Below are 27878 nucleotides of genomic sequence, written 5' to 3' on the forward strand. Positions count from 1 at the left end.
TTTGTTGCTTGTGTGGTGATGTGTCGAAGCTGTGTTGGTTCTGAACGTTGCAAGCTATTTCGAAGCTCCAACGACGCGGGCGCCCTAGACAGCGCTGACGTCGGCGCACGGTGGAGCTCTAGCCGATATCGAACTCGAGGAAAACAGGGGACCTCGTTCGCTAAAAAGCTGCCCGGATTAGCGTCATTGTGCCAGCTAAAGGCGTCGGCGAAAGGTTATCAATTGGTCGTCCCTTTTAAATCACTTGAAAGCCACACCCGCCCGACCAGACTTCAGCACACATGCGGCTATGAGACGATGTCCGGCGTTGCGAGGTAGCAACGCTATCTCAACCCGCATTTGCCGACCTCACCTGCAATGCCGCCCGTATGCATCCAAAGCGCCGACGACGGAACAGAACAGCAGCAGCAGCGACCAAGCCAGTAGAAGCAGTAGTGATAGCACCCATCGAAGACAACCGCCCCCGCCGCCCACCAACGACGAGGAGACCGATAGTCTCTTCCACGACTGGGACCAAGCCTTCCAGATCGACCAAGATGCCAAGACGATAGAGACGGCGGCCGGCAGCCTGCCGCTGTCGCCCGTCATGGACCCGTCCTTCTGGGCGAAGCGCGAGCAGTACACGAAGCGCAAGCCGAAGCACACCCCTCGAAGCCCCAGAGCACGTTCGAGCGCCAGTTCGCCGCCAACGCCTTCGCGCAGGCCCTCGCGACGCCCGTGCGCTACGATTCCGTGATCCGGTTCCGGCTGCCGAGCTTCTTCCTTCAGGACTTTCACCTCGTCACGCACCCGGAGACGGGGCAGCCGTGGTGGGTTCCGCGGAGCTTGGCGTTGGAGAACAGCAACCACGGCGAGAACAAGAAGAGCAAGGAGGAAGAGGGCGGCTCGTCTGTGGCCGGGGATAGCGATACAAAGAAGAAACCTTCGAGAAAAAAGCTCCTCGGCCCGAACGCGTATGGACCGGCGCGCAAAGATGTTCTGGCCGCCATGAGTCAGGACAAGTCCGGGTTCTATGGGCAGTCGCGCATGCTCTTCGGGCCGTCGAGCTCGCAGTACAAGGTATTCGGAAACAAGGCCGTGTGGCGGCAGGACATGGATGAGTTCGTGCTGAGCCTGATGCGCCAGCACGTGGAGCAGGACATACTGTACCTCTCGCGGCTGTGTGTCGAGCAGGGGCGTTACTACATCGCCAAGTGCTTCGGCTGGGGCGATGTTCAGTACAAGCACAAGGGTGCTGTCTTGTGGTTTGGCGATGACTCGCCCGCAGAAGATGGGAAGCCGGCACAGAACTCGCCTGGCCCGTTTGCTACTTATGAGTTTACCGACAAGGAGGGGGCCAAGACAGCAGTTGCTGTCCACAATATGCCCATGCTGCTGGGCGAGGAGACTGCAGCTCGAATCCGGAAAGAGGCCGGAGCTCTTCAAGATGGGTCGATTTTCATGTTGGCCGGAAGGCGGAGTACAGATCTCCAGTTGAAGCTTTGGAAACTCCAAGGTTACTTGTCAGATTATAGATGATTCCCCTATGGAACAATGAATAAAACAAAAATATGTAAAAGTTGCACAATGAAATCACCTGCATCGGATTGAATCTATATAGACTTTGAAACTCAGTAATGATCATATCTGACTGGGTTGACACCGTAATGTTTTTGCTCAGTCTGTGTATATATCACCAGAACTCACCAGGCGACTATGTTGGTCATCATTAGGATGCATTATTATTACTTGTTTCTATTCATTAGGTATTCTAAAGAATAAACTGCTAATATGCAAGCTGCACGGAGCAACTGACTCCCAGGAATGTGGATTACCATCCCCAGACTGCATGCAGTGCATGCATCTACAAATGCACGCCCCGCATATTTCATGCTTTGCAGCATCCGAGTGACAACCCAATACTCTGGGCCGGGCTGTCACCTCTTGGACGACAAGGATGCTGACATATGCGCAACAACTTCGTTTCTTACATGAGAGCTCGTGTATGTGGCGTGCGACGTCTGAATGCGAAGGATAGAAAATAATAAAGCCGATCGTTTCCCTGTCTTATGGGGTCGTAATGTACTAATTCAAACCTCAAAAACTCCATGCGCCCGAACCCGTGACAGAGGTTTTTCTATGACGCTACCGAACCGAAACGCAAATGTCCAAGACAGACCAAGAAAGAAATACAACGGCCATAGCTTCAGGGACGGGTCCCCCTTTGTTTCGTGTTTTCATGGTAATAACCAAGCAAAGCTGACAACTCGTCAGCCGGGGGACCTTTTGCCAAAGGGCACTCGCACTTGTTCAGGATATGCACTTACCTCACTCATAACGTTCTTCTTCTTCTTCTTATTTCCGTTCTAGTAGGCAGAAGCTAAACCTCCTTCTCCACATAGACCGCCGTCCCGTAGACCGAGACCTGCGCAAACCCCAAGATCTCGCTCTCGCCGTAGCCGAGGCCGACGACGGCGTTGCCGCCACGGGCGAGGCAGTCGACCACGAGGCGGGCCGTGGCCTGCTCGCGCGCGTTGTAGAGCAGGTGGGTCAGGCTCTTGGCCTCGGAGCCGAAGCCGGTGACGGACTTGAGCAGGGACTTGGTGTCCTTGCGCGCGCACGTCGTGCTGCCGTACACGGCGCCCAGGGTGCGCACCACGCGGTACCCCGGCAGCGTGGACGTGGTGGAGGTCGGGACCGAGGGCGCCCCGCTGTGCGGTTCCGACTCCGGGTGCGAGACGCTGAAGGGGTGCGTTTGCTGTGGCGATTGCGAGTACTGCGGTGGCGTGGCGGCGCTGCTGAAGGCCGAGGCGCGGTTGGGGGCCGGGACGGCGAGCATGGATTTGCGGTTGGACAGCATTTTGACTGGACTTGGGATGGAAAGGAGGAGGAGGAGGAGGAGGAGGAGGGCAAGAACAGAAAGGTTCGCTGTGTAGGTACAGGGGGTAGCTTGAGCCGATGTTTCTGCTATGAGTCCCAGCCGGGCGGTGCACGTAATGTAACTTGGGAAGCAGGGGGCTCAAGATAGAGTCTTGATAATAATGGGGAGGGATAATCGCCTTGTGTGTGCAAAAGCGTAAAAGGTAGAATGAACGCGAACTGGAATGGCATTGCATCCCCTTGGGGACCTTATATGTACTTACTACTCCTTATGGTCGTTGATAGCAACTGCTGCCGCTTCTTACCATGTCGCTTGCTAGGCAATGGCCGATGACAGGGCAGTAGACAGGCTGCCAACCTTGATTGTTGGCCTCCTTTCGGACATCGCGCCGCCTGGTCGGGAGCCATTTTCTTGGAAATGTTTCCCGAATGCTTCAAGGCATGAGATCCATGGGAACCAGGAGTCATCTCTGAAACAGAGGATGCGGCAGCAGACTCCAAGAAAATGGTGTGTGTGCCAATGCTCCAAGGCTCCATGCTCCTGTCTCTTCAATTGTTCCCGGGGACAGAGGCCGGAATTAGCTGATCCTGGGCAACGGAACGGCCTGTGATTGGGCACAGCGCGCCGTTCGCTCGGGTAGACTTGCACCAGATCGCTCTTACGATCCAAAAGATAAAAAAGATCAAACGGAGACGTCAAGGGCAACCTTGTAACCAGCCTAGTCCCCCGTCCCCACGAAAAGTGCCACATTTTGTCGTTTAACCAACTTGTTTTCTGGGAGCACTCGCTCCTGGTCCGACCGACCGTCTCCTCGGGCGGCCTCAGATGCGAAATGACCTCATGATGAAACCGTTATCGACAGCATGCATTGCCCATCTGATTGACGTGCATGGAAGTTATGTGCGAACCCTATAGCTCGGCGCACGCGAGAGGGAGAACGGAAGCTGGCAGTATTAGGAAAAAGGCCCGAAATAGAAGTCCAGGTGGCCCGGCCGGCCACCCGTCAACTTAAGTTTAACGACTAGCATAGCACGTTGTAAAAAGGGGGCTGACCGTTACCGTACCTGATGAGTTATGGATCTGGTAGGCAGTTGGTATAGGACAGCTGTTATCATACATATCCTTGCTAGGGTAGATTGGAGGCCTGTCTGCAAAAAGTAGGCCACCGGCCATTCCTCCGTCCCGCGACTATTTTGTCTGTTCCTGTGTTTCTGCCTTCTCGGGCGATGCTGACCGGGACTTGGTTTCTTGGCGCGGCTTTGGACGGAGCGATAATGTCTTCAGTGCCGACTGAGGCGACTGGTTGTCGCGGAAAATACTGAAGAGTCGGGCGCCCGGGGAGACTTCAGATTGAGATGCAGGGTCCTATTCTGCATCATCGTCGCCTCGTCTAAGATCCCGTCTTAGTTGCATCAGTGCTTGTGATCTTGATGCAAGTTCCGCTCTGCGCTCCAGCTCCTGCTCTTGCACGAATTCCTCCATAGCTACTATCCATTTCCACCCATCTTCTTCAGATAAGACACCATTTTCGACCGCAGTCGTTCCAATATTTCCCCAGAAACTATTGGTTGGTCCTTATTTCCGACGCGATGCAGCGGCGCCTCCATCAACATCGGGGGGTGGATGACGGAATAGACTTCGGGCGGCCCCTCCTGCCTTGAAGGCATGTCGAAGACAGTGTACTGTCCACCCCAGTATGAAGAGTTCAAAACTAGGGAGAGGGTACTTGTCTGGGTCTGTCGTTTCCAACTTGTAGACATCGCCAGTACGGATACGTACCGGCGGTGTTTCAGCGGTGTCAGTTGCACCAGTGTCCTTTAGTCTCCACCAATCACTATAACCACCAATCTCTACGTCGTGCTCTTTTGTATTGTCCTTGTATATAGAGCTGGCATATAACGGGTCCTTCGCTTCGTCGAGGAAAAGAAATTGTATATTCATGGATCTACCGTCGGGGTCGACTTGAAGGGGACGTATGACAAAGCGGTATCCATCCCATCCGCGATGGACATTTACATTCAAAGGCAGAATGTTGACCTTGACATTGCCGGCCTCGGATATTAGACGCTTCATCTTCGCTGACAAATCTTTGGAAAAGATTGTTGAAATTGCGTCTTTGAACATGAGAAGTTGTTGGGAGTGGCCTTCATCCTTCGCAGTAAAGTGGTTCGCAATAATGTGCGCTCCTTCCACTGAGTATGTTTGGCGTGTGAATACACATCGGGGGCCATACCACTTGGGGACATCTTTTTGTGCTTTCCTCATTTCCGGGTCGCGGTATCCTTTTGGCATGGGAGACGATACTGTAGTAGATGATTCCCCGGCTTTACCCTTGTGCTTTTTGGTAGGCGTTCCCTGGGGTGTGTCCGACTTTCTCTTTCCGGGTCATAACCCGGTGATATCATGTAAACCTTTCACCAGATGAGGGTTTTGTTTTAAGAAATCTAGCTCTCCTGTCGTGTATTGATTGAGCTCATCCTCGGCGAAGCGGCTAAAAAGCAGGAGCGGAGGAAAAGCCTCCGGGTTTTGAAGAAGTGAGATCATGAGTCGTATCTTAATCTCACTGTCCAGTATCTTCCTCACATCTTCGTCAGGGTCCTGGGATTTATTGATCGCTTGGGACAGCTTTTGTCGCAGAAGCTCTGCAGCTTCGAACTTGTCTCTGATATCCTCAGATGCATCATCTTCGGGTTGTTTGTCGTGTGTTGGAGGCGGGAGGTTCTCGACAAATGTCGAGGTAATCTTTACCTCAACCATTGTCTTTGAGTATCGCTGAAGACAAGATAATGGGTGTGCAGCAAGTAGTTTCGACCTGGAATGTCGAATTTATGCAAAGAGGAACCTATTTATGCAAAGAGGAACTTATTTATGCAAAGAGGAACAAGTTTGTATCGGAGATGGCAGATCGTAGTACAAACTTTACCAGTCAGTCGCGGAGTGATGGACCAATGCGCACTGGTTGTCTTATCTTATCTAGGCGTGGAGTGGCCGAGCAAAGATTCATGGGTTCTCCGCAGAGGAGGCAAAAGGCGTGACCCACTTAGAGCGCTTTTCAGCCTCATGGGCGGGAGGATGCAAACAGGCAGTGGGCAGCTAAACTCGATGTCAGTACGAGGGTCAACCTGAGCCCGGAATTTGGAAAGGAAGATGATTGGTTACCAGACGGATTGAGTCCAGCTGCTAAGAGTTGCAGCTGAAGTTAGGTCATCAAGACAGATGGTAGATCAATCAAATGTCCCTGACCAAATGGAAGTCTTCCAGAGAATGCCCTGAGATTGGGGCTGCATTCCAGGCAATGCCGTTTCCATCTATGGGCATGGCAGTTTGTTAGCTCGTCGTCAGTTCTGGAACTTTGGAGAAGGTCTGCCTTGCGGTTGGGGCCCGTGCTTGCAGCTTGGCCTGCCCTCCGGCCAATCAGCTGGCCAGGCTCACCGAGGCTGCGATGCGGTTGCTCCCCAGTTGCCCCACCACCAGAGGCTCATGGAAATGGAATCGCATCGAATTCTTTGGGCTTTGGCAGCTTGAGAGGGAAAAACAGAGTCTGAGAGTCGCCTAGCACAGCAAAAAGCAGGGACCGTGTGCTAGTGCTGCAAGTTCCAGCGCCAAAGTAGGTAGAAGGTTCCTTTTTTCTTCGCCTAACTGAAGGCGATAGAAACAATTCGTGCCATTATAACTTCTACTCCTCCCACCTCCACCGCACCGAAGTCTGCCTTCGATCTTTTCTACTCATTCCTCATTCATCCAACCCATCCTCCTCTCTTCTATTCCTTCCTGCGTCCCGTAGAAAGAAGACTCTCCATCGCAGAGTAACATTTTGTGATACCCCTCCTTCATCGTCTTCAATTCCCATTTCCCATTTGGTAAGTCGGAAAAGTCACCACCCTTCCCCTCCATCCTCCACCACTGCCTTTCCACCACAAGTCCCCTCCCCGCTCCTCAGCCTTGTCTTCCCAGCGCCTCGAGCGTTTTTGGAAGCATTCGGGTCATCCCATCGCTGCGCATTTCAAACGAGAAGAAGCCATTGAAACCAATTCGCTTCGACTCTTCGGATTTGCCTGTAAACGCCTTTGCATCGCTGAAGGCTGGGAGAGTTTGTTGGGCAGACTTGGTCACAAAATCCTCACCTCCAAAAGGCGCCCCTCCACTTGTTTATTCCTCTCTGCAAACCAAATCAACCAAGCCCGTTTATTCACACTGAACATACCCCACTAACATAATTGCGCCCATCTACAGAAGTCGAACCATATCCGCTATCATGTCTGAGACTTTCGAGTTCCAGGCTGAGATTTCTCAGCTCTTGTCTCTCATCATCAACACTGTCTACTCCAACAAGGAGATTTTCCTGCGAGAGTTGGTGTCCAACGCATCTGATGCTTTGGACAAGATCCGATATGAGGCCCTCTCCGACCCCAGCAAGCTCGATTCGGGTAAGGATCTCCGCATCGACATCATCCCTGACAAGGAGAACAAGACCCTCACAATCCGCGATACCGGTATCGGTATGACCAAGGCCGTAAGTCACTACGCACATTTTACCCTACCTTTTTACGGCAGATAGACTGACATACATTCGCAGGACTTGGTCAACAACCTGGGTACCATTGCCCGCTCTGGTACCAAGCAGTTCATGGAGGCCCTCACCGCTGGTGCCGATATCTCCATGATTGGTCAGTTCGGTGTTGGTTTCTACTCCGCCTACCTGGTCGCCGACCGTGTCACGGTCGTTTCCAAGCACAACGATGACGAGCAATACGTCTGGGAGTCCTCCGCTGGAGGTACCTTCAGCATCCGCACCGACACCGAGGGTGAGCAGCTCGGCCGTGGCTCCAAGATGATTCTGCACCTCAAGGATGAGCAGAGCGACTACCTCAACGAGAGCAAGATCAAGGAGGTCATCAAGAAGCACTCCGAGTTCATCTCGTACCCCATCTACCTCCACGTCCAGAAGGAGACCGAGACTGAGGTCCCCGATGAGGATGCCGAGGAGACCACCGAGGAGGGCGATGACAAGAAGCCCAAGGTCGAAGAGGTCGACGACGAGGAGGAAGAGAAAGAGAAGAAGAAGAAGACCAAGAAGGTCAAGGAGACTACCATTGAGGAGGAGGAGCTCAACAAGCAGAAGCCCATCTGGACTCGCAACCCCCAGGACATCTCCACTGAGGAGTATGCCGCTTTCTACAAGTCCCTCTCCAACGACTGGGAGGACCACCTTGCCGTCAAGCACTTCTCCGTTGAGGGTCAGCTCGAGTTCCGTGCTATCCTCTTCGTCCCCAAGCGCGCTCCCTTCGATCTCTTCGAGACCAAGAAGACCAAGAACAACATCAAGCTCTACGTTCGCCGTGTCTTCATCACTGACGACGCCACCGACCTCATTCCCGAGTGGCTCAGCTTCGTCAAGGGTGTTGTCGACTCTGAGGATCTGCCCCTCAACCTGTCTCGTGAGACTCTTCAGCAGAACAAGATCATGAAGGTCATCAAGAAGAACATTGTCAAGAAGGCCCTCGAGCTCTTCCAGGAGATCGCTGAGGACAAGGAGCAGTTCGACAAGTTCTACAGCGCTTTCGCCAAGAACCTGAAGCTCGGTATCCACGAGGACTCCCAGAACCGCCAGATCCTGGCCAAGCTTCTCCGCTTCAACTCCACCAAATCTGGTGATGAGCTGACTTCGCTCTCTGACTACGTCACCCGCATGGCTGAGCACCAGAAGAACATGTACTACATCACTGGCGAGTCCATCAAGGCCGTCCAGAAGTCGCCTTTCCTCGACGCCCTCAAGGAGAAGAACTTCGAGGTTCTGTTCCTGGTCGACCCTATTGATGAGTACGCCATGACTCAGCTCAAGGAGTTCGAAGGCAAGAAGCTCGTCGACATCACCAAGGACTTCGAGCTCGAGGAGACTGAGGATGAGAAGAAGGCCCGCGAGGCTGAGGAGAAGGAGTACGAGGAGCTTGCCAAGGCCCTCAAGAACGTCCTCGGCGACAAGGTCGAGAAGGTTGTCGTCAGCCAGAAGCTCGTCGGCGCTCCTTGCGCCATCCGTACTGGCCAGTTCGGCTGGTCCGCTAACATGGAGCGTATCATGAAGGCTCAGGCCCTCCGTGACACCTCCATGAGCTCTTACATGAGCTCCAAGAAGACTTTCGAGATCTCCCCCAAGTCTTCCATCATCAAGGAGCTGAAGAAGAAGGTCGAGGCTGACGGCGAGAACGACCGCACCGTCAAGTCCATCGTCCAGCTTCTGTTCGAGACTTCCCTGCTGGTCTCTGGCTTCACCATTGACGAGCCTGCCGGCTTCGCCGAGCGCATCCACAAGCTCGTCTCTCTGGGTCTGAACCTGGAGGAGGAGCCCGAGGCTGAGGCCACCGAGGCCCCTGCCACGGCCGACACTGTCGCCGCCGAGACCGGTGACAGCGCCATGGAGGAGGTCGACTAAGCGCCTTGGAGACTGGACAACCGGGATTGAAAAGTTCTATTGGAGTTGGCTGGTTTTGGGGCTTGCTTTTGTTGATCCATTTTCCGTTCATGCATCTCTCTTCCCTCATAATTCCTCCTTCATACCCCCACGAGATGTATTCTAGTATGATGCCGTCATGATGCTACAGGCCGGATAAAGTATCCGTAGACGAATTGAAATGTGTTCTAGATGTTATCATCAACGTCCCCCATTGCATGCTAGTGTGAATGTGCGTGTCCTTTTGTGTTGTGCTATGCCCTTCGAACCCACTCATAATGTTACCCCAATCGTACCTTGTCCCAGGCCCCGAACCTGAACCGGCAAGGTTGGCTGTCAATGTCAGTGCCAGTGCCACTTTCAGTCATGTTGACAGTCTGGTCCGTTGCCTGTCGAGCAGAAGTTCTTCCTATAGGATCATAGTATATGTAAGATGGCCAAGTGCTCCCGGTACACACGGAGCAATTGGCGGGTAAGAAGGACCACACTGCGAAACGACGGGCTATCTCCTCAATGGTCATGTAAACAATAAAAAACGCCGACGCATCTTACGATCTTCTCTCGGGCTCCTTTCCCACGCGCCCAGCGGGACCCGCTGGATCGTGTGCACCTCTAATTAGACCCGCCTTGAGCATTTCCCTTCAAACAATGGTACGTCCGAGCACTCACCACTTAAGTATCTAGGGTGGCCTGAGATACTGGCATATATAGCAAGGAATTGAGCGCTCTGCCCCGGCTTCGGCCGATAAGCGAGGCATCGTTTGCCGTTTCCACAGGGCTAAGAGAACTGGTTGGTCTGATACTTTCCATCTTGGCTAGGTAGTAAGGCTACTCGGTTCATCAACGTGCTCCAAAGGTGGCCATGGTAGCCTGGCATGCGGCATTTGACCGTGGAGGCCACCGGTCGAGTGCCGTAGCAGGGTAATCCCTCGTACCCAGCAGGAAAGGGGGGGACTCAAGGAGGCGGAGATACGGATGGGACGAAAGAGGCGACCGAGCGGCCTGGCTATGCCGTTCTGTGCATGGTGGTGGCTGGCTAGAAGGACTATGGAACACTGGCCTCCTCCCCGGTATACAGAATAAGGAGAGATAGCCGAGGAGGAAGTCCGAACAACTAGAGCTTGCCAGCTTGCCTTCGTTTCCTGCTTCTTTCACAAGCCAGCGAGTCATCGGTCTCAATCTGGCGTCAAATAGATTGAGGATCGAGCCATCTACGGTGGGTGTCCAAGTGGGATCTGTTTGACGTGGCACGTTGATGCTAGCTTCGATGGGCAGGAATATCACGCTGTACGTTGCGGGCGGCTCGGTGATCACAAGTGGAGAGGGGCAGGAAGGGGCAGGAAGGGGCAGGAAGGGGTGGGATCAGGATCACTGATCAATAAAAAAAAGAACTCGCCAAAAGAAGGAGGCGATGCGGCCGGTGATAGGGGAGAAGAAGCACGAAAGGAACAGCGAATAACAGGTGGCAGGCATCACCGTTTTCAAGAAGAGAGAAGGTTGCATGAACTGAAACCTGGGAGCCACGGCCCCTCAGCTCGTTTTGATACATCTGACGAGCGAGCGAGAGGGAGGAGAGGCGCGAGAGGGAAGGAGAGAGGCTACCTTGCCCACACTTTTGGGAAGGTTGTTGACTTATCGTGTTCCGTCGCCATCAGTGCGGCCCATCTCCCGCCTCCCCCGTTGGCTGCGATTTCCCAGGAACCATGATCTTCTGCTGGGTTTGACGTGCGGCCGGGACCATGGAGTGGCCCTGGGGTAGGCATTAGGGGGCAGGCTGGCCAGGGAAGGTCAAGGGGGTGGACAAGAAGGGCGCTTTTTTTCCCGTCGAACCACATGGCTGGAGGGGGAGTGCCTAGATTTGGGTGGTTTTTTACTCTCCGATGTAGCATTCTGAGCGTGTTCCACGATCTTCTCGAATTGACAAGGTGCCGCTGAACGGCGCCAATCATGTCGTGATGCCCGCCTGCGTCGGCAGAGAGTGGCGTGCAGTACACTGGACTTGGTGTTTCATGGCATGGATGGTGGGGGCGGTTGGTGGATGTCGTGTGGGTAGCAACGGCAGGCAAGCAGTTGGTTGCATGCAACTTGTCGTCGTGTTTCTCGTCGACTTCTTGATTGCAACCCATCTTGGCCATCACATCGCGTCAAACCCGACCGTCGAAGTCAACGGTCGGTTCAAGCTGCAGGTAGCCAGCCCAACTTGGCTCGCGCGACAGGTCACACATCCATCACACATTCAATCCAAGGCATTATCAAAGAGAGGTCTCGATTGAGCTTTTGGCGTTGGGTCGATCAGACCGGCATGGACGCTGAGGATGTTGCCGGGCCGTCATCCGAAGTCCAGAGTCAAAAGAGAGTTGGACGTCGCTGGGATGGTACTTGGGCTCAAGCTGAAGCACCCAGACGCTCTGCACGGGGTCGAGTTTGCCGGGGTCACGATGGTAGTTCGTCTCGGCTCCTGGGCGACTTGCCTAATCCAGGAAAGCCCAGGCGCGCGAGATGACGATGGGACGGGTTTCAGCTGAAGGGCCCTGCTCCACCATCCAACGCCCACCACCCATGTCGTCTTAGCGGTAGAGCCCCAGCACCGGCAGAGCCCCAGAGAGAGAGAGAGAGAGCCCAGAGCCCAGCCAGCAGCGAAGCAAAGCAAAGCAGTAGCGCGACTGGCAATGTGAGACTACCGCGCTGCCTCACGATGGCACATTTTCGTCCAAAGTCTCCAGGTTTAATCTGGCGAGCGAGTTTCTGAAGGAGCCTAGCCTACCTGGCCCGCTTGCGTTGCACTGCGTGCGTGTTCCCTCTCTCACACCCAGGCTGGTCTGGTATCCGCATCCCATGTTGTGGTCGTGTCTATTAAAAGCAGATCGGACTGCCCATATTGCAGATCATCCTGTCCAGTTCCCGCAAATCGCATCTCCCTCTCTTGCGACCAATCACTCTCGTTCTTTGGGCCCGACTCTCTTTCTTTTTGCTTGCTTTTGCTTCTGAATACTACTTCCCTGTCTGTTGCCGCCGCTCATTCAAGACGTCGCCCTCTTCACCCCCCTCACGACCACGCCTGACTTGACTGCCTGCCTGCACGTCGAATTCCTCGGGCTCCAGCGACAATCTTCCAGGAACTCAACAACACCCGCCTTCCAAGAAGCTCCGTGTCAATCGCCGCTCCGTCTCTCCCCAGAATGTACTCCCCTACTCTTGCGGCCTTCGCCTTGGCCCTGTCGGCCGTCGCCGCCATGCCCACCAACACCACGTCGTCACCCGTGCCGATGAGCAGCGCCCAGGCCGACCCTCGCAACAAGTGCAGCCCGAACCGGGTCAAGTCCACCGTCTACACCTGCGCCGCTCACGGCAAGATGACCCCCGTGCAGTGCTTCGCCAAGGTGTGCGCCAACATGGACATCCCGCCCCACAATGGAGTCTCCAAGCGCGACGTCAACATCCAATGTACCGACCAGAACCTGTTCCAATGTACGATTGTGGAATGGCGGGATGCCGGTGACTGCATCCGCACATTCTGCCCTTAAAGCGGGGAGACATTCGTCTGGTCCGCTGAGTCGGCAGGCCACCTCAGGCACCCGTGGATATGGTGACTCCGGCAGTCGGCGACAACATGGTCAAGAGAGCTGAACCGGCCTCGACTTCTCGCGCGGTTTTTGGCTTGTGTGGTGGTTTGACTGTCGGGGATCACCATGGAGGCTTCCGTGCGGCAACTTCTATTCTTATTATGAGCTAGACTCGAAATGTTATGCTTTTTTTACCATCACCTCCGGGCCGGGACCAAACTACTGGGCTTTTGAGCGCATTCGGACATCTCAAGACCTGGCGTCGTATGAGGCCCGCTGTGCTCATCACTCCCCCGCCAGACTGGCATCTGGAACGACTGAGAACGATATACCGGTGTTATTCTTTTCTTTTCTTTTCTTTTCTTTTCTTTTCTTTTCTTTTCTTTTCTTTTCTTTTCTTTTCTTCCTTTCGGGCAAGATTTCGATCAAGCTCGCGGTTTACGATACCCAGTCTCGACTGAGGTTTTTACGACATTTGTACGATGTGAGGGTGAGGAGGAGAGAGGTGTTCTTTCAGCAGGGGACGAAGTACGGTAGATGGGGGCTCCAATCACGAACGATACCAAGCATCATTATGAGCAACCACCATCGCCGAAACAACAACAACAAAAGCAAACTAAAAAAAAGACAAAAAATACGACAAGACAAGACAAGCTAAGGTATGGGAGAGCGAAGTTTGCCATGCTACGCAGAAAAAAGTGGCAATGTGGCGGATGTTTGCTTCCTCCGTCTTTTCTGACTTTTTAGATAAGACGAGATCGAGAGTGATGATGAACGCATCATTCAGTAGATTAGGCAACGCCCTCACGGGACTTGTATGATTACTGTACTTTTCCCAATTCTATCTAACCTATACCTTTTGGGCCACAGCTCGTTTCAATAAATCTTTCCTGTCGGTCCACATTCGTTGCTCTGGACTTGCTCCTCCACCTCCCCACTGCTTCGTCGTGATGATGATCTCTCTTCTGGGACCCTGTGAAGGCTCCGCAGGGATCTGCAGAGCCTCGCCCTTGGCATTTCCTGGTTACCGCTGCCTATTCGTAAGCCTAAGCACTCGGATGGTGGCACATATTTACTGTTGGATATTCAACCCGTCTGATCATGGAGCACCCCGGCAGCTGTTCATCTGGCCCCCCTCAAGCTGTCCATCGGACAGGCGGCGGCGGGCCGGGGGTGCGACTGACTGGCTGGCTGGCAGCCCAAGCCAACCGGTAATGGATTTAAGAAGGTGGTGCCTTTTCGACAATGCAATGGTTTCACAAATCCCGTTTGTTCCCTGCAACAACCCGTGAACGGACTTGTGGCAGATGTATATACTGGTTACACTGACTTGGTCACATGTGACCACTGGACTTTTTCTTTCCCTTGCTTGAACCTCTTGCCGTCTGCCACCTGCTGAAGAATTTAGAGACTGTCCTCTGGGCTTTTGGTAGTTACGGAGTAGGCTGATATGCGTGAACCCGACTATAATCAGGACGACGACTAAGCTGAATATATATTTATGATTTAAGTGCTTATAGTATTAAGCTAATTTTATAGTTAAAATCGGTAAAGTGGTTCTTAATAGCTATGTCTGATAGTATATCTCTTATAGCCGCTGTCTAAAGCTAACGTCACGGCATTTTCAGGATCTTTCTGGACGAAGCTCGCCTGTACACGTCTCTCGTAGCATCCGAGTCAGCCTGTTTAAGACTTGGTACAAGACAATCTTGGTACACGGAGTCGGCCGCTTGACATGATTTATTATGAAGGGATTAATGGGAACAAGTCAAGTAATAATGATACACGGTGAGAATGACGCAGCAAGGCAGTTCCGTTCAGGCCGTCATCTGTTTAGGGGCTATGGAGGTAAACGAGAAACGTACATGTATGTCTGGCGCCAGTGTACTAGAAGGGACATATTTGGCGACGCTAAGCAAGGCCTGGCAAGACGACACGTAACCAGCATTACGTTGCGGCTCGTTGTGTCATCTCGATGCGTGCTTGCCATCATTAACCTACCGAGCTGAAATATAGCGGTGTGGCTTGTAAGGAGCAGAATAAAGATTTCATTATCGCGTATGTCATCGGGGTGCGTGAGGGCATCTTCCAGTCTGGCACTTGTAAGCTGAGTTGTGAAACCCATCCATGGCCAATATTGATCAGCGAGCCGGGCGTGCCAGCCAGCCACGATGGATTATCTACCCACCTTTCTACCCCCCGATGCCTCTGGGATGGGGCTACCGGCCAAGATATACGTAATTATTGAGCTGCTGCGCTTGTTCCTTGCCAGCAGTATTGACCTTCACCAGCTCCACTTCACCCTTCTTGAGACTGAGGGGCGAGTCTCAAAAGGGGTACAAGAAGGCCCTTCCTCAAATTTGAAAGGCTATCCTCATCATCCCCATCTACCACCTCTCTCCCATTCGGGAAACCTTAGCATTATACAAACTTCCTCTTTGTTTAAGGACCTTGAAGATACCCTACGCCACACACCAAAGACAATTGGCTATCCAAAATGTTCATCCCCAAAGTCAAATTGGTCCAAGCCATCCTGGCCTTCACCACCACGCTCGTCGCCGCCAACGGCTGCTACGACGGCGGGCTTGTCTTTAGCGACCTCATTGGTGGTAGCGTCGATGGCGACATTAACGATTTCAGCAACAAGTACCGGGGGTCAGCGAGCCCTCCCAACGCCGTGGTTACCCACTGTTACCCGTTCCCCCAGAGCGGGAACCGGCTGCAGATGTCGCTCCAGAACAACCAAGGGAGCAGTCAAGACCTCCGTTATGAAGACTGCACCAGATATTTTGGAGTGGAGCGTACTGCTTGTAAGCATGGGAGCGAGCAGGACCATGGCTCGTTCCATTACTACATTTATCCCAATGACGGAAACTGCTAGGTTTCTGGGTGTTCCAGTTGGGGAGCCGTGGTTACTAGATAGCCAACTGCTCCTGTAGGGGAGATGAAGTGGTTGAGGTAGTACGCTAGGAAGGAGGGAGGCAGTTGGGAATTTTGTGCTTCGGGGAGGGGAGGGGGTTATTCTCCAGCCTGGGCAGCCGCAGCGAATATTCTGAGAAGGAGGTAAGTAACACATGTTCGCCGACTTCGTGGAGCAGAAACGCGGCTTCGGTTACCACTTGGGTTTTATCCTATTTATCTCTAGTTGCCTCTTCCCAAGCTGGCATCCAAACCAGCCCAAATATAACATCTGAGCCCATGGTTTCTCCCAAGTTCCTAGCTCATACGGTTTAGCATCCAGCCCCTGTCTCTGACTAGAAAAACTTATATCGTATAGGGTGCCCGCTTCCTCAGGTTATATATTTCTAGCCTTGTTTCGTTGCTGAACTGGATTACCGATTCCGGGTTCCATTCTATAACTCGTGTGAACGGCGCCATAGCCATGGATGGAATAGCTAGCTGCATGCCGAGGTTGAACCATATCCTAATGCTTTGGAGCACCTTGGGCCGGGGATGGAATGGTATTTCCCGAGTATTGTGCTCCACCTTAACGAAGCCTGCCTGCTTGATCTGCCGGGCTTTTGTGTCTGGACGCACATCAATTGGCTGTTAGATGTGATATTATGCAATCCCAATAAGCCCCAACCTCATACTGCGTTATTTCCTCTCGGTAAGCTTAACCCACATATCCTTCTGGACCCAGACATTGTGGCTCTCGGATACCCAGGGCCTGGCAGGGTTGGCAGATTCCAAGTCAAAGTTCCTCAAGATCTGAAAATACAGGTTCATAGGGTTAGCCAGTCACACAACACACGTATACTGCCAACCAAAGCATCAGCAGTATAGAAGGAGGAGAACGCACCTGCACAAATATCTTGTTCAGCTCGAGGAGGGCCACGGTCTTGCCCGAGCACTGCCATCGTCCGTACCCGAACACGAGCTCGGCGGCCCTCGTCATACGCGCCCGCTTTTCGGGATCGGGTTGCTCCTCGACCAGCCAGCGCTCGGGCCGGAACATCTCGGCGTCGTCGCCGAAAATCTCCTGGTTGCGCGTCACGGCCCAGGTGCTGTGGGCCACGCGCGTGCCCTCGGGCAGGAAGACGCCCTTGAAGGTGTCGCCGCTCTTGGGGACCTGCTTCATGACCAGACCAACGAAAGGGGGCCAGATGCGTAGGCCCTCTTGGATCACGGCCTAATTTCAGGGGTGTCAGCAGCATCGGAACAATACCTACCACAAAAAAAAAAAAAAAAGGAAAAAAGGGGGAGGCGTGCAAAAATGGATATTGGATGAAATTGTACCTGGAGGTAGGGTAGGGCTTTGGCTTCTTGAAGGGTGATTTCGTCGGAGATTCTGCCTTCTTTAATACCTGCGTCGATTTCTGCCTGGAGACGGCTGTAGACACGCGGGATCCCTATAATGTGAAGCAGGGTCGCTCGAATAGCCGTGGCAGTTGTGTCAGCACCCGCGATGATTTGGAAAACGACTTCGGCGTTGCAGTCTTCCTGATCCAGGCCGTGTCGGATAAAAGATCCCTAAAAGAAATTCCGTGTGTCAGGATATATCGTTTTACTATGGGGCGGTGGGAAGAGAGAGAAAAGCTTACAAGCATGTCCTGACGTTCCACTGCCTTAGGCCCAAAGCGAGTCGCTACGATTTTCTTCGTAACACTAAACGAGAGGCTTTTGTTAGCGGTGTCCAAAAGTTATTTTCGCCACGCTGGCTTGCATATATGGAAGAACGGACCTCAGGAGCTTTCCAATTCCGCTCTCGTCAGTCTCCTTGGGCCCCATCAGTCTCCGCGGCCAAGGAGCGAGCATGACGTTCCGCAACCAGGGGACATCGCCGCACATGGCGAGGAACGGGATATTCTGGCTCGTGACGGGGCCGTAGCCCAGGACGTCGCGATCCTCGCGGACGTTGCCGAACTCCTCGCCGAAGCCGACCTTGGCGATGCTGTCGAGGGTGAAGAGCTGCGCGAGCTTGCCCATGTCGGCGTGCTGGCCGGCGCGGCACTTGGCGCGGAGCGAGGCGACGAGGTTGGCGACCTGGGCGTCGAGGTCCGGGTTGAGGAGGCTGTTGTCCTTGCCGGCGTAGGCCTTGGCGGTCTGGGCCTTGAAGCGGTCGTGCACCGCCGTGTCGAGGGTGCCGATGCCGTTCTGCCGGTCCGGGTCGAGGTTCATGATGTTATACCAGCCGCTCTTGACGTAGGGGCTGCGGGTGCCGGACATGTGGCGGATCCGGTCCGGGTCCGCGGTCAGGACGTCGTTGGGGCCGATGCGGGCGAGCTCGCCGAAGCCGTAGCGCGCCGTGATGGCGGTGTACTGCTCGTTCATCCGGCCGGACCGCTGGCGCGCGATCATGGGGAGGTAGGAGATGGAGGAGAACCAGGGGCCGGGGATGTGCGAGAGGCGCCGGTAGCTGAGGATGGTGGAGATGATGTAGACCACGGCCACTGCGATCAGCCCGAGGGCCGGCAGGGGGAGGTTGGATGGGATCTCCAGCTCCATGTTTGGCTGCTGTCCGGAGAGAGCTGTCGATGTGTCTACTGTGGCAACGCCCTTATTGGGAGGGATGAGATCCCGCGCGGGCAGGGCCCGGCTTATATATACGTGCCTACATGTATACCCTAGATCTGCAGTGGATCGACCCTTGCTTGGCCCTTGGGGTTTATCTTGACCCGAGGCATTCTTCGTGTATGCCAAGTATTCCTCGAGCCGGTGTTCCCACTTTCTATATCTATATGACGCTACTGGTAGTTCGAATGGCCCCCTTCAGTGGCAGGGTAGCCGATAGCATGGCATGGGGGGGGGGATGCAGTTTGCTCATACCACCCACCCTCCTTCGCCAGACAGCCAATGAGGTCTGTAGTCACGGTGACCTCCAATGGGCGAAGGGCAAGAGATGGCGGCATGTCGCAACACCAGCTTTCCACCATACACAGTTCTGTTTGCTGTAGAGCCGCAGACAGCTGGCACTCCAAGGCTGTACTACAAGATAACTGGCAATGAAACCGACCGTGTACTAGTAGTTTGAATGTGTGTGCTGTTAATGGCCCACCTGAAAGTTTTGCATATGCGCGGTTGCTTGCTTACTGTGCAGTCCAGAATCAAGGGGGCATCGGGCATCCCCTCTTAGCCCTTCGAACCTAAGAAAACCTCTTGCAGCGAATTGCCGTGCTTGTAATGGCCCAGTCCCCACAAGTAATCATCGGCAATAGCGATCAATACATGCTGGCGCGCTGCCCAGGGCTGAGGATTGATACTGCAAACGGCGCGTTCGCCGTGTGTACCGCTCTAACGCGGATCCATCGTCCGGGTGGGGAGGCATGTTTGGCGCAAGAAAGTGCGGATTGAGTGCGCATTTGACACTGGTTTGCCAGGCAAGAAGCCAATGTAGCATACATATGTATGCGGTCGGCATCGGATCGGGAGTGTTTTGGGTCGGCCTGCGGCTAACGGCTAGGTCATGTAGGTTAGGCAGGAGGCAGGTATAGGTATAGCCGTATGCACAATCCGTATAGAGGTTAGATTCGCAGCAAAGGTCCACTATTGGCTCTCGAGTAGCCAGAGTACTCGGTAGTGAAGAGCTGCTCTCTTGGTTTGCCGTCGTTTGCTACTGATCATGTGACACTGGTCAGAAGCGGAGCGGAGTCCAATCATGTTGCTAAGAATAGATAGAGATCAAGTTCTGACAACTCGGTATGACTCTTAGAAAAGGCCTCGCGAGTGGATAGGTTGGGTATGGAGGAGGCAGGGCAGGGCTAGAATCTTAAAAGGCCAGAATGCCTTACCACTAACAAGTAGAGGGCATTTTTGATGTCGGGGTGCCGAAGACGAAAAAAAAGCAAAATCAACGGAGGTCGGTAGAGGCGGCCCGTTCGCTCTCAACGAAACACGTGAAACAATCCGATGGCTAAAACGAAAGTATCAAACCCAACCTCCAGTCGGCAACGGCGTTGTATGCAAAAACCGTACTGATATGGCTCTGTTCTACTATAATATATTCGTTTTCTATACTTGTGCTGAATGCTGCTCAGCGTGGGCTGTACGATTACTCAATTGGGGCTGTGGCTTATGTATCAGGAGTCGTCGGTTGAGGCGGCCAGTGGATGGAATGGTGCCGTCACAGGTGGGCACATTGGCACTTTTGGCACTGCAGTGAGGCACTTGCACCTTGGAAAGCTCGAGGCTACTAAATCTGTCAAGTTCGCTTCAGGTTTAGGTAACGCAAGTACCTAAAAAAAAGGGAGACGCCTTGGCTTGCTTGCTTCAATGCTTACCTGGTTAGGTCCCTGCCTGCCTGCCAGCATCTGGTGCATTTAGCCCCTAACCTAGCGACGGGGGGACCTCTACAGAGCTGCTACCAACCAACGCCATTTTTCTTGTCCCTACTTGCTTTGCCTTGCCTGCATACATAATTTCCTTTGCGACAACAAGAAAGTCGGACGTCGTGTGTCTATCGAGTAGATGCGATGGTGAATGCTGTGTATTGAATAGTCGCATCTCTATTATTCTTTCTTGGTTGTTTTCCCTTGTATTATAAGTAAGTTGCCGAGCTCCAGTCACCCGATTCAGCATGTGGGAGGTCGGCGTCCGGAGTATTACTTTGAGCTGGATTGATCCAGCTCCGAGATATGCATGGACGTTGATGACACCATTGCTGCTTCGATTCCATCCTTCCAACCTCAACCAACACCAACCTTCTCACGCCCTCTTATTAACACGATGCCCTTCTCTCTGCAGTAGCCTTTCAACCGTGGCACGGGATTCTCGGCTTCGATATCTGTTTAATTTGCGATAATCATGGAGTCAGATACCCCTTCAGCCTCCTGGCACCCTGCCATGATGCCAAACTACCACACCCAAACAACCCCCGTCGCGTCCTCCTCAAATCCAGAGACGCCACGCGAATACTCAACACAATCTCCGGAGCCGAGCTCTGCAACGGCGCCGGCGCAACACCACCAAGAATCAGCCATCCCCGAAACGATACCCGAGCCTGCCGTAGACCAAGCAAACATCAACAAGCCCTCTCCTCTGAAGTACCTTGATGACGACGATCCCGAAGCTGGAGCTTGGGACATCGGAGACGATGCGCCAGCTGAGGAGGCACCGCCAGCCCAGCATGCACCAGATGCCGAAGAGCCGACAAGTCACGATCAAGAATTTCCGTCCGAGACCATGCCTGTGTTAGATTCGCCCGTCGCTATCAAATCGGCCAAGCACTCGAGTACCATGTCGTTTACGCGCACTGCACATGAGGTCATCTGGAGTGACGACGATGGCGAATCCGAATTCAGCTTGCAACGCACCGAAACGGACCCGTTCAAGTTTATGTCCCCGAGCGACAGAACAAACTCGTTTCCCCGGTGCCGCCGATTGAAAGCGCACACCAGGAACGGCCAGATGAGCCACCTCGGGCAACGCAAGCACAGGACATCTTGCACGAAATAGAGCAAGAAGATGGCCATGACGCGACTGCTGGACTTTCCGACTTTCCAAGCTCATTTGAGCAAGATACTGGAGCTGATGGCCCCTCTGATGAGACTTATCAGCAAACGATGGGTCGAGACATGTCAAGCACAGGGGAGGAAGCTTCTGAAACTCGGTTCGAGGAGGGGTTGCCGCTGATCCCGCAAAGTCAGCAAGATGAGCCTCCCAATGGCCAAGCGAAGGATGCGGCTGGCTTTGACGACACTTTCGCCGATGACGGAGATGATTTCTTCAGCAATATTCAAGATAGCACGCGACAGGAGGTTGATGATTTGGGCAATCTTCCTTTGCAGCGGAAGGACACGAGCCTGTTCACCGGGACCTCTCCAGACCCGCAAGCAACTTCTACCAAGTTCGAACCAGAAACGCCAACTATTGCTGAGGCAGATGACCCCATCCCAGACGGCAAGGTGGCAGCTGATACCCAACAGACTGCGAATGAAGAAGCGCCAGGAGCAGGGGAGGCGCAGCAAGAGGAGCCAGTTAACTTGGATGCGAAGTGGGCAGAGGCATTCGCAGAAGATGAGGACGAGGACTTTCTCCTAGAAGACCCTGTCCCCGAATCGAAGGAATTGGACCCTGCCGACTTCTTCGGCAGTGACGATGAAGGGTTTTTGGAAGATGTTGAAGACCCAGAACCGCTACAAGTTGTGCCACAAGCTGCTGCACCGGCAGCCCCAAGTGCCAACGGACGGTATATGCCCAGCAATCCTCAACCGCCGGTCCCTCAGACCCTGAATACCTTCAACTCATCGCCTGCCGTACCACAACTCCAACAAAACTATGCGCCTGGATTCGCACATCCGAGCACGGCACCTCCGACTGGACTGGGCTATGGAGCGCCTCCTCCTAAGCCCGAATTGCCCAAGGCGCAAAGCTTTGCGGATAAGGCCAAAGGTGGTTACTCTTCTCCATATGACTTGCCAATGGAAGTTGTCAAGCCACAGAAGCGCGCTAGTTTGCAGCAGCTTCCACGAGGCACCCCGACTCCATCTGCGCCGCCCGTTGCCCCTCCTAGATCCGCGAGCATGTATAACCAAGCTCCTTTACCACCTCCGGGGGCCTCGGCTGTGGGCCAATCACCGCCACCGCCAGCGGCGAAGACAACTCCTCAGCTCAAGTCCAAGTCAAGCTTCTTCGAAGACCTACCTGTGGTATCGAGACCTCGTCCGGGTTCCCGCCCCAGCACCATTCCGTCGCCTGGTCATAACCCATACGCGCCATCTGGACCGCCAGCCGGCCCTCCGACTGGCGCAGCTCCACCAACCCAACTTATGTCGCCGCCACCAATGGGATCTCCCTTGCTCTCCCCTCCTGGTCAGAATGGAGCACCTCAAGCTTCACCAGGTGTTGCAGGCTTGGTCGCCCCTGAACGTGTTAATCCATATCTTTCGTTACAGTCGACCACTGGCCCGAAACCGAGCGCTCCTGCGAATAGTCGATACTCCCCGGCACCACCTACAAACGGGGCTGTACCTGCGCCCGTACCTGCGGCAGCTAGCCGGTACTCTCCCGCTCCTCCCGCCCCTCCAGTCCGCGCTGGCAGCGGCTCTTACGCACCACCACCATCTCTAGCTCACCAGCCGCGAACATCGAGCCCACTTGCTCATTTTGAAGTATCGCATGATCGCCAAGCAGGCAAACTGCCCAGCCCTGCTGGCAGTGACAGTTTCCCGATGGTGCGAAGCGCCTCGTCCCAGTTTGACCCTCGTCTGCACAGGCTGTCATCTCTTCCTACTACGCAGGAGGTTGATGAAGATGTCAACACGTCGCAGCAGCCGCCCATTACTCGATCAGTCTCGGGAGTACCGCCTGCTTCTGCACGCTACAGTCCTCAGGATGTTCGAAGGACACCGCCTCCGCCAATGAGTCCTTCGATGGCCAATACTCTATCACCTCCTAAGCGCCAATTGCCGAATTATGCACCCCAAGCCCATTCTGCGGGACTTGGGTCCAGAGAGCCCAGCTTTGGCCCCCCGCCTCGGTCTCAAACTCAGTCTCCGGGGGCCATGAGTGGCAATAGGACTGCAGCCATCCCCAGACCTTCTTCTGTGCACGGGGTCACGCCGCCTCGCGCGATATCTGCTGCGCACAAATCACCACCAACAACACGGGTTCGAGGCATGTCCCAGTCTGTGAACCTGGTTGCCCCGACCGATGGACGCGAGAAGGATCCGCTCCGCAGATGGAGAGGCGCTCCTCTCATTTCCTGGGGTGTAAGTGGAACTATCGTGACATCTTTCCCCAAGGATGTTCCTCGCTATGGCATGGCGGGCAATGCCCCCATGGTCATTCGCAGCCCTGGAGAAGTCAAGATCAAGCATGTTAAGGACATTCAGCCGCTTGAAGAGCTCCTGTCGAAATTCCCTGGGCCTCTCAAGGGCAAGTCGAAGAAGAAGGAGACTGTTGCTTGGCTGACAACTGGCATCGAGTTGATGGATGCAGCCCTTCCTCAGGTGACGTATCAGCACCATCTATCCCACGAGGACAAGAGAGCGCTGGAGAGGGGTTTACTGCTCAAGATTCTGCGAGTTCTCGTTGAACACGACGGTATGCTCGATGGCAACCCTGCTGTTGAGAAAACCGTCAGGCAAATCTTGCTTCCTGATCTTGAAAGCGAGGTTGAACCCGTGTCAGCCTTGGCCGGGGCCACCGTGCAAGGTGCGATGTCAGCCGCTACAGCACAGCAGTCTGACTCGGTTGATTCCGCGGCCGTGGAACAGATCAAGAAATCTTTGTTGATGGGTGACCGCGAAAAAGCGGTCTGGGCTGCTGCCGACAAGAGGCTTTGGGGCCACGCCATGTTAATTGCGAACACGGTGACTGGAGACTTATACAAACAAGTTGCTCAAGAGTTTGTCAAGAAGGAGGTCAACCAGCCTGGACACAGCAACGAGTCCCTTGCCGCTCTGTACGGCGTCTTGTCCGGCAACCACGAAGAGTCGGTTGATGAATTGGTCCCTAGCCATGCCCGGGCAGGCTTGAAATTGATGTCGACATCGGTTTCTGCCGAAGCTTCCAAGGATGAACTGGATGGCTTGGACAAGTGGCGGGAGACATTGGGGCTTATTCTGGGTAACCGGAGCAACGCCGACGTTGCTGCAATCACGTCGCTTGGAAACTTGCTTTCGAGCTACGGAAGAGCGGAAGCAGCCCACATCTGCTTCATGTTTGCACGCCAGCACGCGGTGTTTGGCGGACTAGATGATCCCAAGGCCAACTTCGTACTAGTTGGCGCAGATCACAAACGCCAAGCTGACCAGTTCACGAAGGAGACCGAAGCTCTGCTCCTGAGCGAGGTTTACGAGTACGGGCTTTCTCTGACGGGTGCTGCCAACCTTGCACACGGCTGCCCGCATCTTGCTGCATACAAGTACCAGCACGCCATGACTCTAGCTGAGTACGGCAACCGGGACAAGGCTCTGCAGTATTGTGACAACATTATTGCTTCCATTTCATCCCAGACCAGGCGGTCGCCCTACTATCATCCTATGCTTGAAAGCGCGGTCGACGACTTGTCGAAGAGATTGAAGCTGGCACCCAAGGAGGAGTCCTCTTCATGGATTCCCAAGCCCAGCATGAACCAGGTCTCCAACTCTATGTGGAGCAAATTTAACAAGTTTGTCGCAGGAGACGAGAATGATGGTACCGCAGATGGCGCGCCTGTCGAGGGTGAAGCTGGGCCTTTCTCTCGGATTACCCCTAACATTAGCCGCTCCCCATCGCTATCCAACTTTGGAGAAGTTTATGGAAACGGAACACAGACAGCTTCCTACGGAACCCCTGCTCCTGTTCCTAACAACCGGGCTGGATCTCGATACGCCCCTTCGGCAAGCCGACCGACGTCATCTCCGTATGAGCCCAGTGCTGGCAGCTATCAGCCAGGTCCCCGCTCTTCAATGGAGCGCACTTCTGGCGAATACAGTCGCACTTCGCTCGACCTTCCCCCGCAGCTTGGGCCGAGTCTCATGCATGGTGGCCATACTCCAGAGACCACCTCGACTGCCAAGTTCGGCGGCTACCAGCCCGTGGCTACCGCGCCACCCGCAAGCTCTCCTTATGCTCCGCAAAACCCGGCCCCAGCCCCAGCCCCAGCCCCTGCTGTACCTGCAACTGCACCTTCCAGCAACCCGTATGCAGCTTTCGAGCCATACGGAGCTCAGAGTGCTTCTGCGCCGCCAGAAGCCCCAGTTGCCGAGCCCAAAGCAGAGGAACCTAGCGGAGAAACTCCCAAAAACTCTGGTTACGAGCCGCCGTCATACGGCTACGAGCCGCCCACCCTCAACACATTTGACGCGTCGTCGGAAGAGCCTGCCAGCAACGGTGGATATGAGCCTCCTTCATACGGCTTCGAACCCCCGTCGTATGAGCCAGGGCAAGACGATGCTGAAGAAGCTGCTGAGAAGCCCAAGAAGAAGAGTTTCATGGACGATGATGACGATGACGACATTCCTGCCTTGAAGAAGCCGGCAGAGAAGAGCAAGGCTGAAAAGGACCGAGAGAACCAGGAGCTGTTCCGGAAAGCGGCCGAGGAAGATGGTAAGTTACTTTCTAGATTTCTCCTCAATTTTACATTCCGGCGGTTTACTAACGTTTATTGCAGCCAAACGCGCGGAGGCAGCCAAATCCCAGAAGAAGGGCTGGTTCGGCGGACTATTTGGTGGAGGCAGTGCCAAGAAGGAAGCGAGCGAGGCGCCCAAGGCTGTCAAGGCCAATCTGGGAGAAGCCAGCTCCTTTGTTTACGACCCTGACGCCAAGCGCTGGGTCAACAAGAAGGCGGGTGCCGACAACACGCCAGCCAAGAGCGCAACCCCTCCCCCGCCGCGTTCGGCTTCCTCGCGTAACAACACGCCACCTCCGCCTGGTAACGGTCTTGCCCCTCCAATGGGTAGTGGCACGCCGCCTCCTCCAGGTGGTGGCCCTCCCATGAGGAGCGTGAGTGGGCTCAAACAACAGATGTCCAGCGACAGCCTGCACATCCCCGGTCCGGCGATGGGCGGTGCGCCGCCCATGGGTCGCAGCGTTAGTAACATGAGCACCATGAGCAACATGAGCAACACCAGCGGCGAAGGTCTCACTATGGCGCCCCCTCCTCGACCGGCCACTTCCCTGAGCAATGCTAGCAGCATCGACGACCTGCTAGGTGCCGCTGGACCGCGCAAGCCGGGCGCGAAGAAGGCCCGCAAGGGTCGCTACGTGGATGTCATGGCCAAATAATGAATATGATTATTGATTTATGATACGATAGAGGCGTGGACGCCTGGAGAGAAGAAACGATGGACGATATTGGGGAGAATGAGGAGCAACGACGATGAAGGTACTTATTTTATTACGCATGCGACACGATATATGGCGTGTGCCAGACAGAAGAAGACGAAGATGAAGAAGACGGAAACAACCTTACGAACAAACAAACAACGACAGTAGAGGCCGGCTCGTCGGTCTCGGACGTTGTTGGACCCTGCCCCTCATTGACTGATGGAAACGGGGGTCTCATTGCTTGACCCAGAGGTGTTTATGTGTACATTGATCGGTTTTTTTTCGGTTCACGAAACGAAACTTGTAGATTAGAATTTAGCGAGTCTTGTAATAACCCGGGCGCCTCGGAAGGGCCATGTTCCTTTCTCATTATTCATATCGTGGCTGCATCATGAACTATATATAGACACTAATGCTTTCTCTCTCCAAACTCATGAAAATGGCAGCTTTGTCTATCCTGGTCCTGCTTCCCTTCTCCCTAAAAGCAACGTCCCTGGTTCGGAGAAACTCGCAGCGGCTTACTTCTTCAACACTACAGTTGGATTCCATATTAGCAAACCGGAGTTCTCGTTCCACTGAGGGGCATTACCAAGTACTTACTCTGTGCCTTCTCCGGCTTCTTCTTCGCGGCAAAAAAGCGAGCCACGCGGCCCTTGGCCTCCTTCACCAGGAGCCGGCCGGCCGCGACGTTGGCCACGAGCTCGGCCTCGAGGCCCGCCAGCTTCTCCTTCATGTTGCTGGGGCGGCGGGGCCTCCCAGTGAGAGGCGGTAGCGGCGGATGCGGCGCTGGAGGGCGGCGTGCTCGAGCTGGGCACGCTCGACCTGGGAGGTGAGGTAGACGAAGCCGAGGTAGGCGTCGGGGTCCTTGTTGGCGTTGGTGGTCTGGGCGCCGGCCAGGGCCTCGAGGACGCGGACTTGGTCGGCGATGAGGGCGAGGTGCTGGGCGTGGAGTTCGAGCAGGGTCGGGGGGTATTGTAGGGCTAGCACGGGGTCGGGGGTTGCGGCGTCGGCGGCGAGGGTGGCGAGGATCTGCTTGACGCTGCGGCGGAGGGCTTTTTTGGCGGTGGAGAGTTTGAGGGCGGGTTTGTTGGGGTCTTGCTCTTCCTGCGTGTGCTCGTCACTGGGAGGGGAGGCGGCAGCAGCGGTGGCGGCTTCGAGGGTGGCGCCGGCTTCGGCGGCGGTGGCAGCGGCGGAAGGGGCGTTGGTCTTGGCGTTGTCGTCCTCGACGGATTCCTTGGTGGGCTTCTTGTTGGTGGCGTGCTTGGTGCCCTTCTTGCCGTTCTTCTTCTTCTTGTTGAAGCCTGCCATGATGAGT

General features: G+C 54.5%; 9 protein-coding genes across 9 annotated transcripts; 5 read left to right on the forward strand and 4 right to left on the reverse strand.

The window, feature by feature from the left end:
- Positions 1-289: 289 nt before the first annotated feature.
- On the forward strand, positions 290-1518 carry PG986_002120 (uncharacterized protein; the record flags this gene model as incomplete). Its single annotated transcript, XM_066838342.1, has 2 exons — positions 290-618; positions 663-1518. The coding sequence occupies 2 exons, from the start codon at positions 290-292 to the stop codon at positions 1516-1518; spliced, it is 1185 nt and encodes a 394-aa protein (XP_066707235.1).
- Positions 1519-2359: 841 nt separating this feature from the next.
- On the reverse strand, positions 2360-2839 carry PG986_002121 (heavy-metal-binding-domain-containing protein; the record flags this gene model as incomplete). Its single annotated transcript, XM_066838343.1, has 1 exon — positions 2360-2839. The coding sequence occupies one exon, from the start codon at positions 2837-2839 to the stop codon at positions 2360-2362; it is 480 nt and encodes a 159-aa protein (XP_066707236.1).
- Positions 2840-4435: 1596 nt separating this feature from the next.
- Positions 4436-5617, reverse strand: PG986_002122 (uncharacterized protein; the record flags this gene model as incomplete). Its single annotated transcript, XM_066838344.1, has 2 exons — positions 4436-5236; positions 5279-5617. The coding sequence occupies 2 exons, from the start codon at positions 5615-5617 to the stop codon at positions 4436-4438; spliced, it is 1140 nt and encodes a 379-aa protein (XP_066707237.1).
- A 1498-nt stretch (positions 5618-7115) lies between these two features.
- Positions 7116-9290, forward strand: PG986_002123 (heat shock protein 90; the record flags this gene model as incomplete). The annotated part of the gene is made up of 2 exons (XM_066838345.1): positions 7116-7373; positions 7437-9290. The coding sequence occupies 2 exons, from the start codon at positions 7116-7118 to the stop codon at positions 9288-9290; spliced, it is 2112 nt and encodes a 703-aa protein (XP_066707238.1).
- A 3197-nt stretch (positions 9291-12487) lies between these two features.
- On the forward strand, positions 12488-12832 carry PG986_002124 (uncharacterized protein; the record flags this gene model as incomplete). Its single annotated transcript, XM_066838346.1, has 1 exon — positions 12488-12832. The coding sequence occupies one exon, from the start codon at positions 12488-12490 to the stop codon at positions 12830-12832; it is 345 nt and encodes a 114-aa protein (XP_066707239.1).
- Positions 12833-15368: 2536 nt separating this feature from the next.
- PG986_002125 (uncharacterized protein) lies at positions 15369-15752 on the forward strand (the record flags this gene model as incomplete). The annotated part of the gene is made up of 1 exon (XM_066838347.1): positions 15369-15752. One exon carries the CDS (start codon positions 15369-15371, stop codon positions 15750-15752), a length of 384 nt encoding a protein of 127 aa, XP_066707240.1.
- A 716-nt stretch (positions 15753-16468) lies between these two features.
- Positions 16469-18723, reverse strand: PG986_002126 (cytochrome P450 monooxygenase; the record flags this gene model as incomplete). The annotated part of the gene is made up of 6 exons (XM_066838348.1): positions 16469-16582; positions 16674-17003; positions 17111-17344; positions 17416-17491; positions 17556-18410; positions 18641-18723. 6 exons carry the CDS (start codon positions 18721-18723, stop codon positions 16469-16471), a joined length of 1692 nt encoding a protein of 563 aa, XP_066707241.1.
- A 1891-nt stretch (positions 18724-20614) lies between these two features.
- Positions 20615-26521, forward strand: PG986_002127 (uncharacterized protein; the record flags this gene model as incomplete). The annotated part of the gene is given in 3 exon segments (XM_066838349.1): positions 20615-21180; positions 21198-25843; positions 25908-26521. The coding sequence occupies 3 exon segments, from the start codon at positions 20615-20617 to the stop codon at positions 26519-26521; spliced, it is 5826 nt and encodes a 1941-aa protein (XP_066707242.1).
- A 771-nt stretch (positions 26522-27292) lies between these two features.
- On the reverse strand, positions 27293-27871 carry PG986_002128 (uncharacterized protein; the record flags this gene model as incomplete). Its single annotated transcript, XM_066838350.1, has 1 exon — positions 27293-27871. The coding sequence occupies one exon, from the start codon at positions 27869-27871 to the stop codon at positions 27293-27295; it is 579 nt and encodes a 192-aa protein (XP_066707243.1).
- Positions 27872-27878: the final 7 nt, after the last annotated feature.

This window comes from Apiospora aurea (assembly GCF_038362705.1).
Source record: "Apiospora aurea strain CBS 24483 chromosome Unknown utg000001l_segment0_segment0, whole genome shotgun sequence".
Taxonomy (NCBI): Eukaryota; Fungi; Ascomycota; class Sordariomycetes; order Amphisphaeriales; family Apiosporaceae; genus Apiospora; species Apiospora aurea.